The sequence below is a fragment of the Callorhinchus milii genome, unplaced genomic scaffold (assembly GCF_018977255.1).
Source record: "Callorhinchus milii isolate IMCB2004 unplaced genomic scaffold, IMCB_Cmil_1.0 Scaffold6, whole genome shotgun sequence".
NCBI classification, from domain to species: domain Eukaryota; kingdom Metazoa; phylum Chordata; class Chondrichthyes; order Chimaeriformes; family Callorhinchidae; genus Callorhinchus; species Callorhinchus milii.
In genome coordinates this window covers 1,924,485-1,937,154 of record NW_024704747.1, presented here as the reverse complement: position 1 = coordinate 1,937,154, position 12,670 = coordinate 1,924,485, and the positions used below count along the sequence as shown (strand labels likewise).

The 12,670-nt window shown below is 55.0% G+C and overlaps 2 protein-coding genes across 2 annotated transcripts in view; both read right to left on the bottom strand.

Moving 5' to 3' along the window:
* LOC103173149 (contactin-associated protein-like 5) overlaps positions 1–12,670 on the bottom strand; it is a 104,471-nt gene that overhangs the window by 49,141 nt on the left and 42,660 nt on the right.
* gypc (glycophorin C (Gerbich blood group)) lies at positions 9,660–10,681 on the bottom strand (the record flags this gene model as incomplete). Its single annotated transcript, XM_042336555.1, is given in 2 exon segments — positions 9,660–9,904; positions 10,616–10,681. Coding segments are annotated over 2 exon segments (263 nt in total), but the record flags the coding sequence as incomplete, so codon positions are not given.

The window sequence follows — 12,670 nt, the reverse complement described above, 5'->3', positions numbered from 1 at the left end:
ACACACCCCACCACCGCCACCGCCGCCGCCGCCGCCGCCGCGCTCGACCGCTCGCTCTGCTCGGCTCCGTTCCGTTCCGATCCGATCGGCTTCGCTGTCAAGGAGACCGCGTGTTTCTGTCGCGCGTTTTTTTTTATTGTCATCCCCACGCCTCCCGTCTCCCGGCGCTTTCCCGGCTGAGGTGAGTGGCCCCTTATTTTTTTTTTTTCCCGCGCGCGCTCTGCGTCTCTTTGGTCCGCGAAGGAAGCCGCGGGGATCTTCCTCACATGTGCGTCTGCATGTTGCCGTGCTTCCGTGGGAGCGCACACGCACGCGCGCGTGTGTTGATGTGCCTGGTGCTACCCTGACCTAACCCTCACTTTGTTGTCGTTGTTGTTTGTCAGGAGCTGCGCCTCAGACCGGGAGGAATCGAAGGCACCCAGCAACCCCCACCCCACCCCACCTCACTACCCCCACACGCCCCCTCCGACCCCGCCTGCCACACCGCTTCTCTCTGGATTACGTCGATCGCCTTGGCCAGTCCCGTGTCTCTCTCGCTCGCCCATCATCGGCGCCCGGCTCCACACGGAGAGAGTTCTCCAACGGCTGAACCATGTCTGACCCTCCCACAGGTAAGATGTACCCCCCCACCCACCCACCCACCCACACACCCCGCTCTGCTGTAGTCCTGTAGCTCAGGGGTTAGAGCGCCCTTGCCTCGCCCGCGAGAGGACCCGGGGTTCGATTCCCGGGCGGGTCAGGTCGGGGCGAAACCTTGGGCAAGTTTCCTCACTCCACACGCACGCACACGCACGCACGCAGACACGCGTGCCGCGCGCACACGCCTCCGTTTACCCGGCAGTAAATAGTATCCCAGTTATTCATCAATTGGCGGATCGCTTTCCGGGGGGGAATAACCCCTCAAAGAAAATTTGCGGTCACTCAGTCCGCAGCTGTTTTTTGGAGCACTGCTGTGCGCAATTGGCTGTTGTGCTTCCCGCCACGAAATACACAGTCACTACACTTCACCTCATGCCTCACTGGCGGGAGGGGGGGAATGGGGGGAAGGAGATGGGGTGCATCTCTCCGGGGGGGGGGGGGGGGAAGAAGTGGGGGAAACTTGGGGACGTTAAATCCCCTTCCACCCAATCCCCTTCAGAGAAGACCCTCTGTACGTCAGTCACAGTGTCTGCTCTGACCCAACGTCTCCTGAGTAGGTGTGGAGTGGGGTTGAGGGTGGGTGTCGGGGAAGGGGGGTGGCAAGTGGGGGGAGGAGATGGGGTGGGGGGGGGTGGGGGAGGAGAGGAGGGATGGAAGGAGGATGCCAGAGGGAGAGAAAGAGAAATTGATGGGTCACGAGCGACCCATTGAAGACAGTCATGAGGTCGGCAGCTGATCTCTGTTTGTCCATTTCCTCTCCCATTCAGTTTATAGTCTCCGCACAAACAGTGCACTGTTAGAGGGAACACAGAAGAGAGTGTGCGCGCGTGTGTATGTGTGTGTGTGTGTGGATGTGCCTGCGTTTACGTGTGATGTGTGTTTACGTGGGTGGGTGTGGGTGTGCGTGTGGGTGTGTGCATGTGTGCGCCCGTGTGTTTGCACGCGCGCGTCTGGGTGTGTGTGTCTGGGTGTGTGTGTGTCTGGGTGGGTGTGTGTGTGTTTTGTGCCTGGGTGTGTGACCGTGCGTGTGTTTGTGTGTGTGTGTGGGTGTGCGCGCGAGTGTGCGTGTGTGCATGTGTGCGCCCATGTGTTTGTGCACGTGTGTGTGTGTGTGTGTGTGTCTGGGTGTGTGTCCGTGCGTGTGTTTGCGTGTGCGCGGGTGGGTGTGTGTCCGTGCGTGTGTTCGCGTGTGCGCGTGTGCGGTGGTGAGGGGCGAAAGAGTTTTGGTGACGCTGATGAGCACTGGGAGTCTGACGCTAAACATTCGACAGGGGGGGTAACAACCCCCACCCCCCCCCCCCCCCAAAAAGAAAAGGAAAAATTTTACAAGAATAATAATTTAGCCGCTCATCCCACGGCTGTTTGCGGGGGGAACGCCGCCGTGCGCAATTGGCTGCCGCGTCTCGCCCGCAAAACGTACAGTCACTGCGCTTCACGGTGCAGTCCGCGAAGCGCATTGAGACGTCTCGAAGACGCGATCAGGCGCCGCGTCCAATGCGACGATGGTTGTTACGATACACCGCGCATGACCCGCTCTAAACCAGTCTTGAGATTTCCGGGTGTAAAACATAGAGGAGCAGATAACAGCAAAGCAGGAGGTCTTCGATCTCCCCCCCACCCCCAGCGGCACGAAGGTGCAGCGACCGTGGACTTTGTGGGCGAGAGCCTCGGTGTGATTTTCCCCTCTCCATCATCCAGTGAGATTGTTCCGCAACAAGCAAAGAAAAACTCCCCAAAATTGCAGCCAGTGACCCAATTCCCCTGATAATTCCCCTAATAATGAAATTTCCCTATCAGTTGCAGATTTCCCCCGTTTGTTACCCTAATGGACGCACTCCTCTGTCCACCCGGCAGTCAGTAGGAACCCAGTTGTTAGTCGATTGGCGGATCGCTTTTCTGGGGGTAATAATCCCTCCAATAATAATAATAATAATCTGATCACTCAGTCCACGGCTGTTTGCGGGGACGCTGCTGTGCGCAATTGTCTCCTGTGTTAAGGCGCTCTATCCAGTGTAAGGTTTATTATGGTGACGAGTTACCCTAATAAACAGATCCTCCCCAGTTGTGTTAGTATTTCCAAGGCATCAGTTGGTATTACCGAAAACTTATTGTAAATAGGAGTCATCAAGCCCTTTAAGCACGCACACACACACACACACACACGCACACGCACATACACAGATCTCACCACACTCTCTCTCTCACACACACGCGCGCGCATCTCACACACTCACACGCACACACTGATACATTTCACGCACTCGCGCAGATACCGGCGCGCAGGCTCACACACGTACACATCTCACACATACACTCATACATCTCACACAGATACGCGCACACACACACACATCTCACGCACACGCACACACTCATACATCTCGCACACTCACGCAGATAGGCGCACACTCACACACACACACACACACACACTCTCTCACGCAATGAATCACCGCCACCTATTGACAAAGCCTTCGGCCTCCCGGGTTCTCACCGATATCCCACTTGTTGTTGCTTCGGGTGAGAAAGATCGATCAGACCAGACGTGGGCAGATAATATTAATAGTAATAATAATAATAATAATCCTTGCATTTGATATAGCGCTTTTCACGTCGGGAGGACGTCCCGAAGCGCTTCACAGAACACACTGTAAAGTGAATTGACTGTATATTTGTGGGCGAACGCGGCAGCCAATTGCGCACAGCAATGTCCCACAAACAGTCGTAGATTGAAAATGACCAATTTATTATTGTTTTTGGTTTTGGAGGATTATTATTAGGCTCTGTGTGGAGTAAGGAAACTTGCCCAAGGTTTCACCCTCTGCCTGGAATTGAACTCAGGTCTCTCACTTGCAAAGTGAGTGCTCTAACCACTGAGCCTCAGGACTCCAGATAGATAGAAAGATAGATCGCCGGAGAGATAGATTGGTATCTCAGTCGGGACATTCCTGATGGCTGCCAACTGCCTGGTGGGCACTGACGCCTGACCTACCGACAGCCATTTCGGAGCCACAAGCTGACGGCAGCTGTGGAAATACTGTGCGAAATAAGCAGCCCTGTTGCTTTGCACAGAGGTAAAGACCAGCAGACCCCCCCCCCCCCACCCCCCTCACCCCTCACCCCTCACCCCCCACCCCCAGACCATTTTTGGCCTCGTCCGAGCGCGCACCGAACAGGCACAGGAGCGCGCTATTTCAGCCCACCGAGCCCGTTCCGCCCTTTTCCATTTCATTTGGATGACGGCGCATCTTTTCAGCCCGATTTTCAATCCACCCCCCCCCCCCACCCACCCCACCCCCCCCCCCAAAACCCCCCCCACCGCCACCGCGTTTCGCCCCAGAAAACTGCCGCGTTTCGCCCCAGAAAACGCCCAGTCGCTGACACTTTTGCGGCGTGTCCTCGTGGGTGGCGGGGGCGGGGGGAGCGTCAAACACAGAGGCAAAGGCTCGTCATTCATATGACAGTCCGTCGCTCGCTCAAATCGCTCTCTCGGTCAATCAACTCCTTCCCTCCCTCCCTCAGTCATTTTAATTTCCAACGCAAACCCTGGGAACGTACCCCTCTCTCTCGCTCTCTCTCTCTCTCGCACATTCCTCACATAGCTGCGCTCCAACCCGCCCGACGTTTTATTTTGGCAGCTCAGTTTGGCGTCAAAACCCGTGGTTTCTTTTAACTATCGCCCTGAGATGTTTTTTTTTAACCGGGACGTTACTTTTGCGTCGTCGTCACCGTCCGCACGTGCGTGTTGCGTAACTGTCACGTTGTGTCGTCGCACCATTATTATTATTGCTGTTGAATCGTATGATTGCAATTATTATTCTGAGATCCGGTTGTCAAGTCGAGTGGCCGATCGCTTTCCGGGAGCGACAATCCTTCCGCGGCCGGTTGCGGGGACGCCGCTGTGCGCAGTCGTTGCGCCCTCAGAGTACCCGGTGAAGTCGCTTTACGGTATATTTCCTGCGAAGCGCTTTGAGAAGTCTCCGCGACGCGGTGCGAATATCAACCGCAAGGATTACTATTATCCTTAATATTAATAATTCGGATTATTTGGCAACGAATAACACCGTTCTCTCTTCCTCTCTTCTCTCTCCTCTTTTCCCCATTTCTCTCCCTCTCCCCCTTTCTCTCTCCTCTCCCCCTTTCTCTCTCCTCTCCTCCTTTCCCCCTCTCTCTCCCCCTTTCTCTCTCTCTCTCTCCCCCTTTCCCCCTCTCTCTCCCCCTTTCTCTCTCTCCTCTCCCCCTTTCTCTGTCCTCTCCCCCTTTCTTTCTCTCTCTCTCTCTCTCTCTCTCTCCCCCCACCCGCTGCTCTCTCCCCTCCTCCCTCTCCGCCTCTCCTCCCCTTCTCTTCCTCTCTCCCACCTCACCCCCACCCCCCCCCCCACCACCCCCCACACACCATCACCGCCAAGACACGGCACCAGAGTTGGTCTCACCAGGAAATTATTGGATCGTGACGACGACGACGACAACAACAACAACTTGCACTTACACGGTGCCCCTCACGAGGGATGGGCGCGTCTCGGAGCACTCGACGGCAGCAGAGCACGAACCGGGGGGGGGAAGGGGGAGTGGGGGGGGATGGGGTTTGGGAGGTGACTGTAGGCACGGTCAAAGAGGAAGGTCTTCAGGCACGACCTGAAGTTGGGGAAGGAGGGGGTTGGGGTGGGGGAGATGGTGGGGGCGAGGCGGAGGTATTGAGGGAGTGGGTGACAGAGTTTGGGGGTGTAGCGGGTGAAAGCGTGGCCTCCGATGGAGCCGGCCGAGGTAAGGGTGGAGGGAGGGAGGGAGGGAGGTAGAGAGGGAGGGAGGTAGAGAGAGGGAGGGAAGGAGATAGAGAGGGAAGGAGGGAGGTAGAGCCCCCCCGCACCCCCCCACCCACCCACCCACCCTCTCCCCCTCGCCGCAGGCTCCGCCCCACCCACCACCCACCCACCCTCCTCTCCCCCTCTCCGCGCCCTCCGCCCCATCCACCCTCCTCTCCCCCTCTCCGCGCCCTCCGCCCCATCCACCCTCCTCTCCCCTCTCTCGCGCCCTCCGCCCCTCCGCCCTCCACTCCCCCTTCGGCCCTCGCCCCCCCCCCCCCCCCCCCCCTTAAATCCCCACTCTGGGTTTCACCTACTCCCCAACCCTTCCCTTTCTCGCTCTCAGAGCTCACGTTAACACACACACACACACACACACACTCCATCTATTTCTCAGAACAACTTACACCACAGGAATCCTTTCATGCCCTCCTGACTGGAGGCAGTGATATAATATCTACAACACAGCGATTATTACCATCACTCGCTATTAATTTTTCTTGCTGTTAATATCCCTCCCTCCTCCTCCTCCTCCTCCTCCTCCTCCTCCTCCTTCAAACACAATCCTATCGTTCAACTGGAGGCGGTCAAGACATTGTCAAACCCCGTGTCTTCAGATATTCTGTACGGTCGGTCAGTGTGTTGAGTGGAAACGCAGAGAATCTTTTAACGTAAGTTGTTTGTATACTGTCTGTTTCTTTCAATAATTGCTGCGCCACTTCCCCCCCATCCACCCACCCCCCACCCACCTTCACCCCTCCCGCGACAGAGGTGGTGGTATTGTTCGGGGGGTGGCGGGGGGGCGGTGGGGGGGGGGGTGAGGGGGTGGTGGGTGAGCGGGTTGAGTGGCAGCAGTCGTTGAGAGCGAAAATTGGATGTATTTAATAAAACGAAAAGTTTTTTGCACTTTTGTTCCATTTTTTTTTTCTCGAAGGGAAACCCTCGATCGGTTTATTTCGCCCACAAAAAATACACAGTCGCTCCACTTTAACAGTGCATTCTGTGAAGCGCTTTGAGACGTCTCAACGACCTGATAAGGGACCGTATCAGGTGCAAAGACTATTATTATATTGTATTATTATAATCACGTTTGGCGAAACCCAGCAGCCAATTGAGTGGATTGAGCGACCAACTTATGATTATCGTTTGCTTTGTTGGGATTGTTATCCCCGGAAAGTGATCGGCCAATTGACTTAACAGCCGGGTCCCCAGTTATTGCTGGGGTAAGAGGAAACTTGCCTGAGGTTTCGCCCTCCTCTCGCTTGCGAGGCAAGAGGCTCGATACCACTGAGCTCCAGGATTCCACCCACAGCAGCCCTGAGCCCCGGTCTGCTTATCGTGTGACATATCTTCTCGGTGACCTGCTCCCAGGCTCAATTTTCACACTGTGCGTTCGCTCTCCATTCCTAAACGCCCTGGCCCCTCGCGAGGCAATGATGCGCCCATGCCCTTAGTTAAGGGAACGATAGGGCGATCGATTGCGGCCCGAGGTACACCGTGGAGCCGCCAGCATCCATCATCCCAATCCGCACGTTAAAGGGGAGTCAGTGATGGCGTTCAAATAAAATAGGCCCTTTGACAAACCTCTCCATCCCTCAAGTTTGTCGCCGGGGGTCAAGAGATCCCAACGCCACTCATCGTGTAGCGCAGGCACCTGTGCGCTGGATGAAAATCAAAATAAAAAAGAATAAAATGAGGATGAAAGGACCCTCGCCTTCAAGGTTATACTGTAAAGTGTAGCGAGCGTGTATTTTGCGGGCGGAACGCGGCAGCCAATTGCTCTCCACGGTTCTCCACTCGTGTCCAGCCACGGATTACGCCGTTAAATAGCCCGCGACGTGCTCCAAGCTCACTCTACACATCACAGCGAGAGAGAATGCGCAACGCACGTCCTGTGTTTAAACCAAAACGCTCAAGAAAAATCACGGCACGTCACAGCACCTCGTTGCATGGGGACTTCTTCGAGAAGGCACTTTATAATAATAATAATAACAATAATAATATTAATCAACATGATCTCGCACGGGTGACGCTTTCACCGTGTCTCGAAAAGCCTTCACAGCATTATTTTTCATTTCGAAGCGAAGTGACGGTGTACTTTGGAGGCAAATGGGGCAGCCAGTGAGTCGTTGTGTGGGGAGCGCGCGCGGGGGGGGTTGGGGGGGGTGTCGGGGTGGGTGAGAGGAGCAGAGACCTGAAACGTAGGCACTTCCGGAAAGATATATTGGCCCTGAAGTTTGTGGCATCTCAGATCCACCAAACGATACCAGGGTTTAAAGGGGTTAAACTACGAGGACTGCGTTGCATAACCTTTGGTCTGTATTCCCTTGAGTTTAGATGGTTGAGGGGTGATCTGATTGAGGTGTGTAAAGTAATAAAGGGATTGGATAGGGCAGCTACAGGGAAACTATTTCCTCTGGTGGGCGGTGGGGGGGAATCCAGAACAAGGAGGGGCATCATCTTAAAATTAGAGCCAAGCCATTTGGGGGTGAAATTAAGAGGCAGTTTTTCACCCAAAGGCCGGTGGGAATCTGGGACTCGCCTCCCTCCCCCAAAGGCTGTGGGTTATGTCAGGATCCATTCACATTGTCCAGACTGAGGTCTAGAGATGTTTGTCAGGTCGGGGGGGCCAAGGGGATACGGGGGCAAAGGCGGGGAATTGGGAGTCGAGGTGCAGATCAGTCAGGGTCTTACAGAATGGCGGAACGGGCTTGAGGGGCTGAATGGCCTCCTCCTGTTCCCGTGTTCCTGCAGTCTGCCCTTCGTGTGTTGCTCTGCACTGATAGAAACAGTCCACCCGATGGCAGTGTCACCCTCTCAGAAAGACGTCTCTCTTACTCCTCACCCTTTCCGCTCTCCTTCATTTCAGCGGCGATTGTGATACGGTTGCAACCCTCTAACGTTCGATGAACCCCTTTACATGGCGGGCGGGCGGGCGTCACAAAGGGATCTGACTGTAAAGTGTAGTGACTGTGAGTATCGTAGGCAACTGCTATAACCAATTGGCTCCCAGCAAAGAGCCATTAAGCGAGTGACCGATTTTATTGGGGTTGATTGTGGGTTAGGCCACTCCGAGAGAGAAACCCTCTTCTCTTTTCCGACAGTGTCGTGGGGACCTTTAACCCACAAACTTGGACCCGCAAACTTCTGACCTAAAGGTGGGGAGAAAAGTACGGATTTACTCCCTTCTCAGCGGATTAACACACCGGGAAACTTATAATAATAATAATAATAATCATAATAATCCCTGCAGTTGACCCTAACCCTAACCCCTAAGCGACGTCTCAAAGCGCTTCACAGGACGCACTGTGACGTGTAGTGACCGTGTGTTTTGTGGGGCGAAACACCCAACAAATAAGGGTGGACTAGAAACTGCCATCGGGTTGGGAGGGAATGTGGGGGGGGGGGGTGGTTGGGGGAAGGGGGGGATTTTGAGATAATATTGAACTCGCGGCAGAATAAAAGGTGGGGAGCGATTCCCAGGGGGTTTGCGGGGGTTGGGGGTAGCCAGAGCAGTGCAGCGCTGCCCCCTAGTGGTGGCTCTCTACACTGGTTGGGGGGGGGGGGTGTTAGTTTAGCCTTAAATGGTTGAGAGTTTATTTAAGAAATACCGCAAATATCTGCACTTCATTCACACTGTAAAAACACACACACACACACACACACACGCGTGTACACTCCCCACGCCTGGAGTGACAGCCCCCCCCCCCCCCACCCCCACACCACCCCGTGTTTGCACCCCTTATAAAACACGCAGGATTATTTATATAAAAAAATACGCGCAGAGCCATTAGTTTGTCACAGAAGAGAGAGAGAGAGAGAGAGAGAGCGTCTCGGAGGTCATCATCGACTCGTGTCTCTCTGATGAGTGTTCAACGCCGAGAGAGAGCGCGAGTCCTTGGGGTGTAGTGTCATCTTAGTACTTCGTGTGTGTGCGTGTGCGTGTGCGTGTGCGTGTATGTACGTGTGTGTGTGTGGTGCGGACAAGACGGGTGGGTGTGTGGTGGGTGGGTGGGTGGGTGGGTGAGTGAGTGAGGTGCGAAGGCAATGGAAGAGTGGGGGGAGAACCCAGATCTCACCCCCCTCTCTCTCTCTCTCTCTCTCTCTCTCTCGCACTCCCCCCCCCACTTACGGCCCTCCAGGGAGGGAGAAGGAGCGAGAGAGAGAGAGAGAGAGAGAGAGTTTGCACACTGCATTCCATCCCAACAATCTCTCCGTGTGGGATTCCCTCCTCCTCCTCCTCCTCCTCCTCCTCCTCCCAAGTGGTCAGATGAAATATTCCTTCTTGCTCTCGTCCATCGCTTCCTGGAAATTGGGGTCGTTCTTCAGGGCCTCGTCTGCGCTCTCGGCGAATTCGGTGCCCTTGGCCTCGTTGGTGTTGTAGGAGCCCTTGTGTTGGTAGGCGTAGCGGATCAGGACCGCGAAGAGGCAAACGGTGATGAACGCAACAGCCGCGATCACACCTGCGGACACCGGGTGAGGGGGTGGGGGGAGTGGGGGGGGGGTAGAGAGGTGAGCGAGTTGATAACAACAACAACAATAATAGTCATAATAATCTTCCTCGCTATTTGACACGACGCCTCGTCACGTCTCCGAGACGCCTCAAAGCGCTTCGCGGGACATAGTGCGAAGTGTAGCGACTGCGTGTTTTGTGGGGGAACCGATTGCGCACACGGAATCATGTCGTGGGATCTTCAACGTCGACGACACAACAACAACAACGACGACAACAACAAGATTCCGTTTGTAGAGCGCCTTTCACGTCGGGAGGACTCCCCAAGGCGCTGAGGGAGAGGGAGGGAGGGAGGGAGGGAGAGGGAGGGAGAAGAAGGAAAGGGTGGGAGATGGAGGGAGAGGGAGGTAGGGAGAGGGAGGGAGGGAGAGGGAACGGATAAGGCTGTGGGATCGATGGAGAGAGTTCCACCTGAACAGGCGCAGACCTTGGCTTAACGTCTCATCTGAAGGATAAAATAAAAGACTCCCCAACACCCAGTCCCTCCCCACCTCCCCCCCCCAGCACTGGAGCGTCAGCCTGGACTGTGTGATCGTGGACGTGGGGCGGGGGGTGGAGGGGGGGTCTTGAACCCAGGACCCCCTTATTCGGAGGTGAGAGCGCTACTGACCGAGTCAGGCCAAGCCGTTCAACCAGAGACGATGACAGCAACAAATCTCACCTCCGATGACAGCGAAATCCGCTGCAGGGACAGTGTCGACTGTGTTGGCCGCCGGGGTCGGAAGTACTGCAAATAAAACACAGGACGTGAATACAGAGAGAGCCCACCCCCCCCCCCTTCACTGCCTCATTTCCCCAGCCGCTCCCCCCCCCTCATTCACCCCCTCGCCCGTGGAAATACGCCGGCACTCCGCTTGACAGTATATCCCGCGAAGCGCTTCGAGGCGCCTCGAGGACGCGATAAGGCGCTGCATCGAATGCGAGGATTATTATTATTGCTATTCATGCGATGCCTCTCGTGTCGGGAGGACGTCTCGAAGTGCCAAATGACGCCCGAGACCCAACTCAGGGTTTCATTAGTCCTCTCGTCTGGTGGCTCGGAAGGTTGTGGGTTCAAACCGGTCACAGACAAACATTTCCTGGTGTTTTAGAGAACAATGTACCATTATCGTATCGCTTATCGAGAGCTTCCTGTTCACTCTCTCTCTCTCTCTCTCTGTATCCCTCTGTACTCTCAGGTTTCAAGACAGAGCAGTTCAGTTCCTGGAGCGGTGACTACAGGAGAGACATTTTATTTTCATGTCCGAGCCCTTCAGGCAAAAACGCGAACCACACGCCCACACGACTCACCCTCAGAGCAAGACAGAGTTCTCGTTGTTCTCCATTGTTACTGAGACAACACTAACGCTAATAATATGATTAATTGGGCTGCCGCGTTTCGCCCACGAGATGCACAGTCACTCCGCTTTACGGTGCATTCTGCGACGCGCTTCGAGACGTCTCAACGACGTGATCAGGCGCTGCCGAATGCCAGGGTTGTTGTTGCTGTTGTTATTATTATCGTTACTATTATTATTATTATTGATCCTTCCATTTGCCAATGCGACTTGCGCGTCAGGAGGACCCTCCCAAAGTTCTTCCAGGATGTACTGCCCAGCGTAGTGACTGTGTACTTCGCGGTGAAGCGCGGCAGCCGATTGGCGCGCGGCGACGTCCCCCACAAACAGCCGCGGAGCGAGGGACCGATTTCACGAGGGGGATTGTTGGCCAGGACACCGGGAGAGAGAGAGAGAGAGAGAGAGAGAGGGAGGGGATAGCGTGAGAGAGAGAGAGAGAGAGAGCTACTGACCGAGCCGGGCAGACACACAAAGCCTCGAGTATTGACGTGAAAGCGCTTGGCTCACCCCGATTTGCATCCACCCTATTTGCTTGCGTGGATTTAGCGCGATCGCCTTCGGGCGGAAATACAAATCGAGCGTCGACTGATCAGCGAACGCGGCTCCAGCTCTGCCGCGCGGTGTTTTGGGAACGGATTTCGTGAGAGCGGCGATCATAATCATAATAATCATTTCACACATGTCGGCCAGAGCCTTTCACAAGGTCGTCCCGAGGCTCCGGACCGGTCAGGACTAACGTTAGTGATTATAAGATGAAGCAGTAATTAACTCAGTTCATTATTATTAATGGATAATTAAGAATTGTTATCGGTTAAACTGGCATTGAGCGGGGTGAGAAGAAGCGATGATGATGAGGCAGTAGATTTATCCTCAATCAGCAGCGACCTGACAGCAGAACGTTTAACCGTTGGGGGCTTCTGACACAACAGTCACGGGGTCCTCGCGCTCGCCCACGAAACGCACAGTCACTACGCTTTACAACGCGCTCTGTGGGAACGTCCTCCTCGCGTGGAAAGGGCTGCGTTCGCATAAGGCAAAGGATTATTATTCATTGCCATTATTTTTTTGCAATCGTTCGATGACCAACTTGCTGCGAGGGAAACAGAGGCGGGCGCGCGTGTGCGTGCGTGTGCGTGTGCGTGCGTGTGCGTGTGCGCGCGCGCGCGGAGTAAGGAAACTTGGGGGAATGCCTCACAGGTATCTCGTGAAGTTTCGAGATGTTTCGCTCTAAAGCCACCCATCTTGTTCTCGCTGCTCGGGTTATATCCCCCAACGTTTACGCAAATTTTACCCCTTTTTAGCTGCAAACTTCGGTAGGGCTCCCATGTCAACACTAATAATCATCCTCGCCTCATGATATTCAACGCCGTGGAGGATCT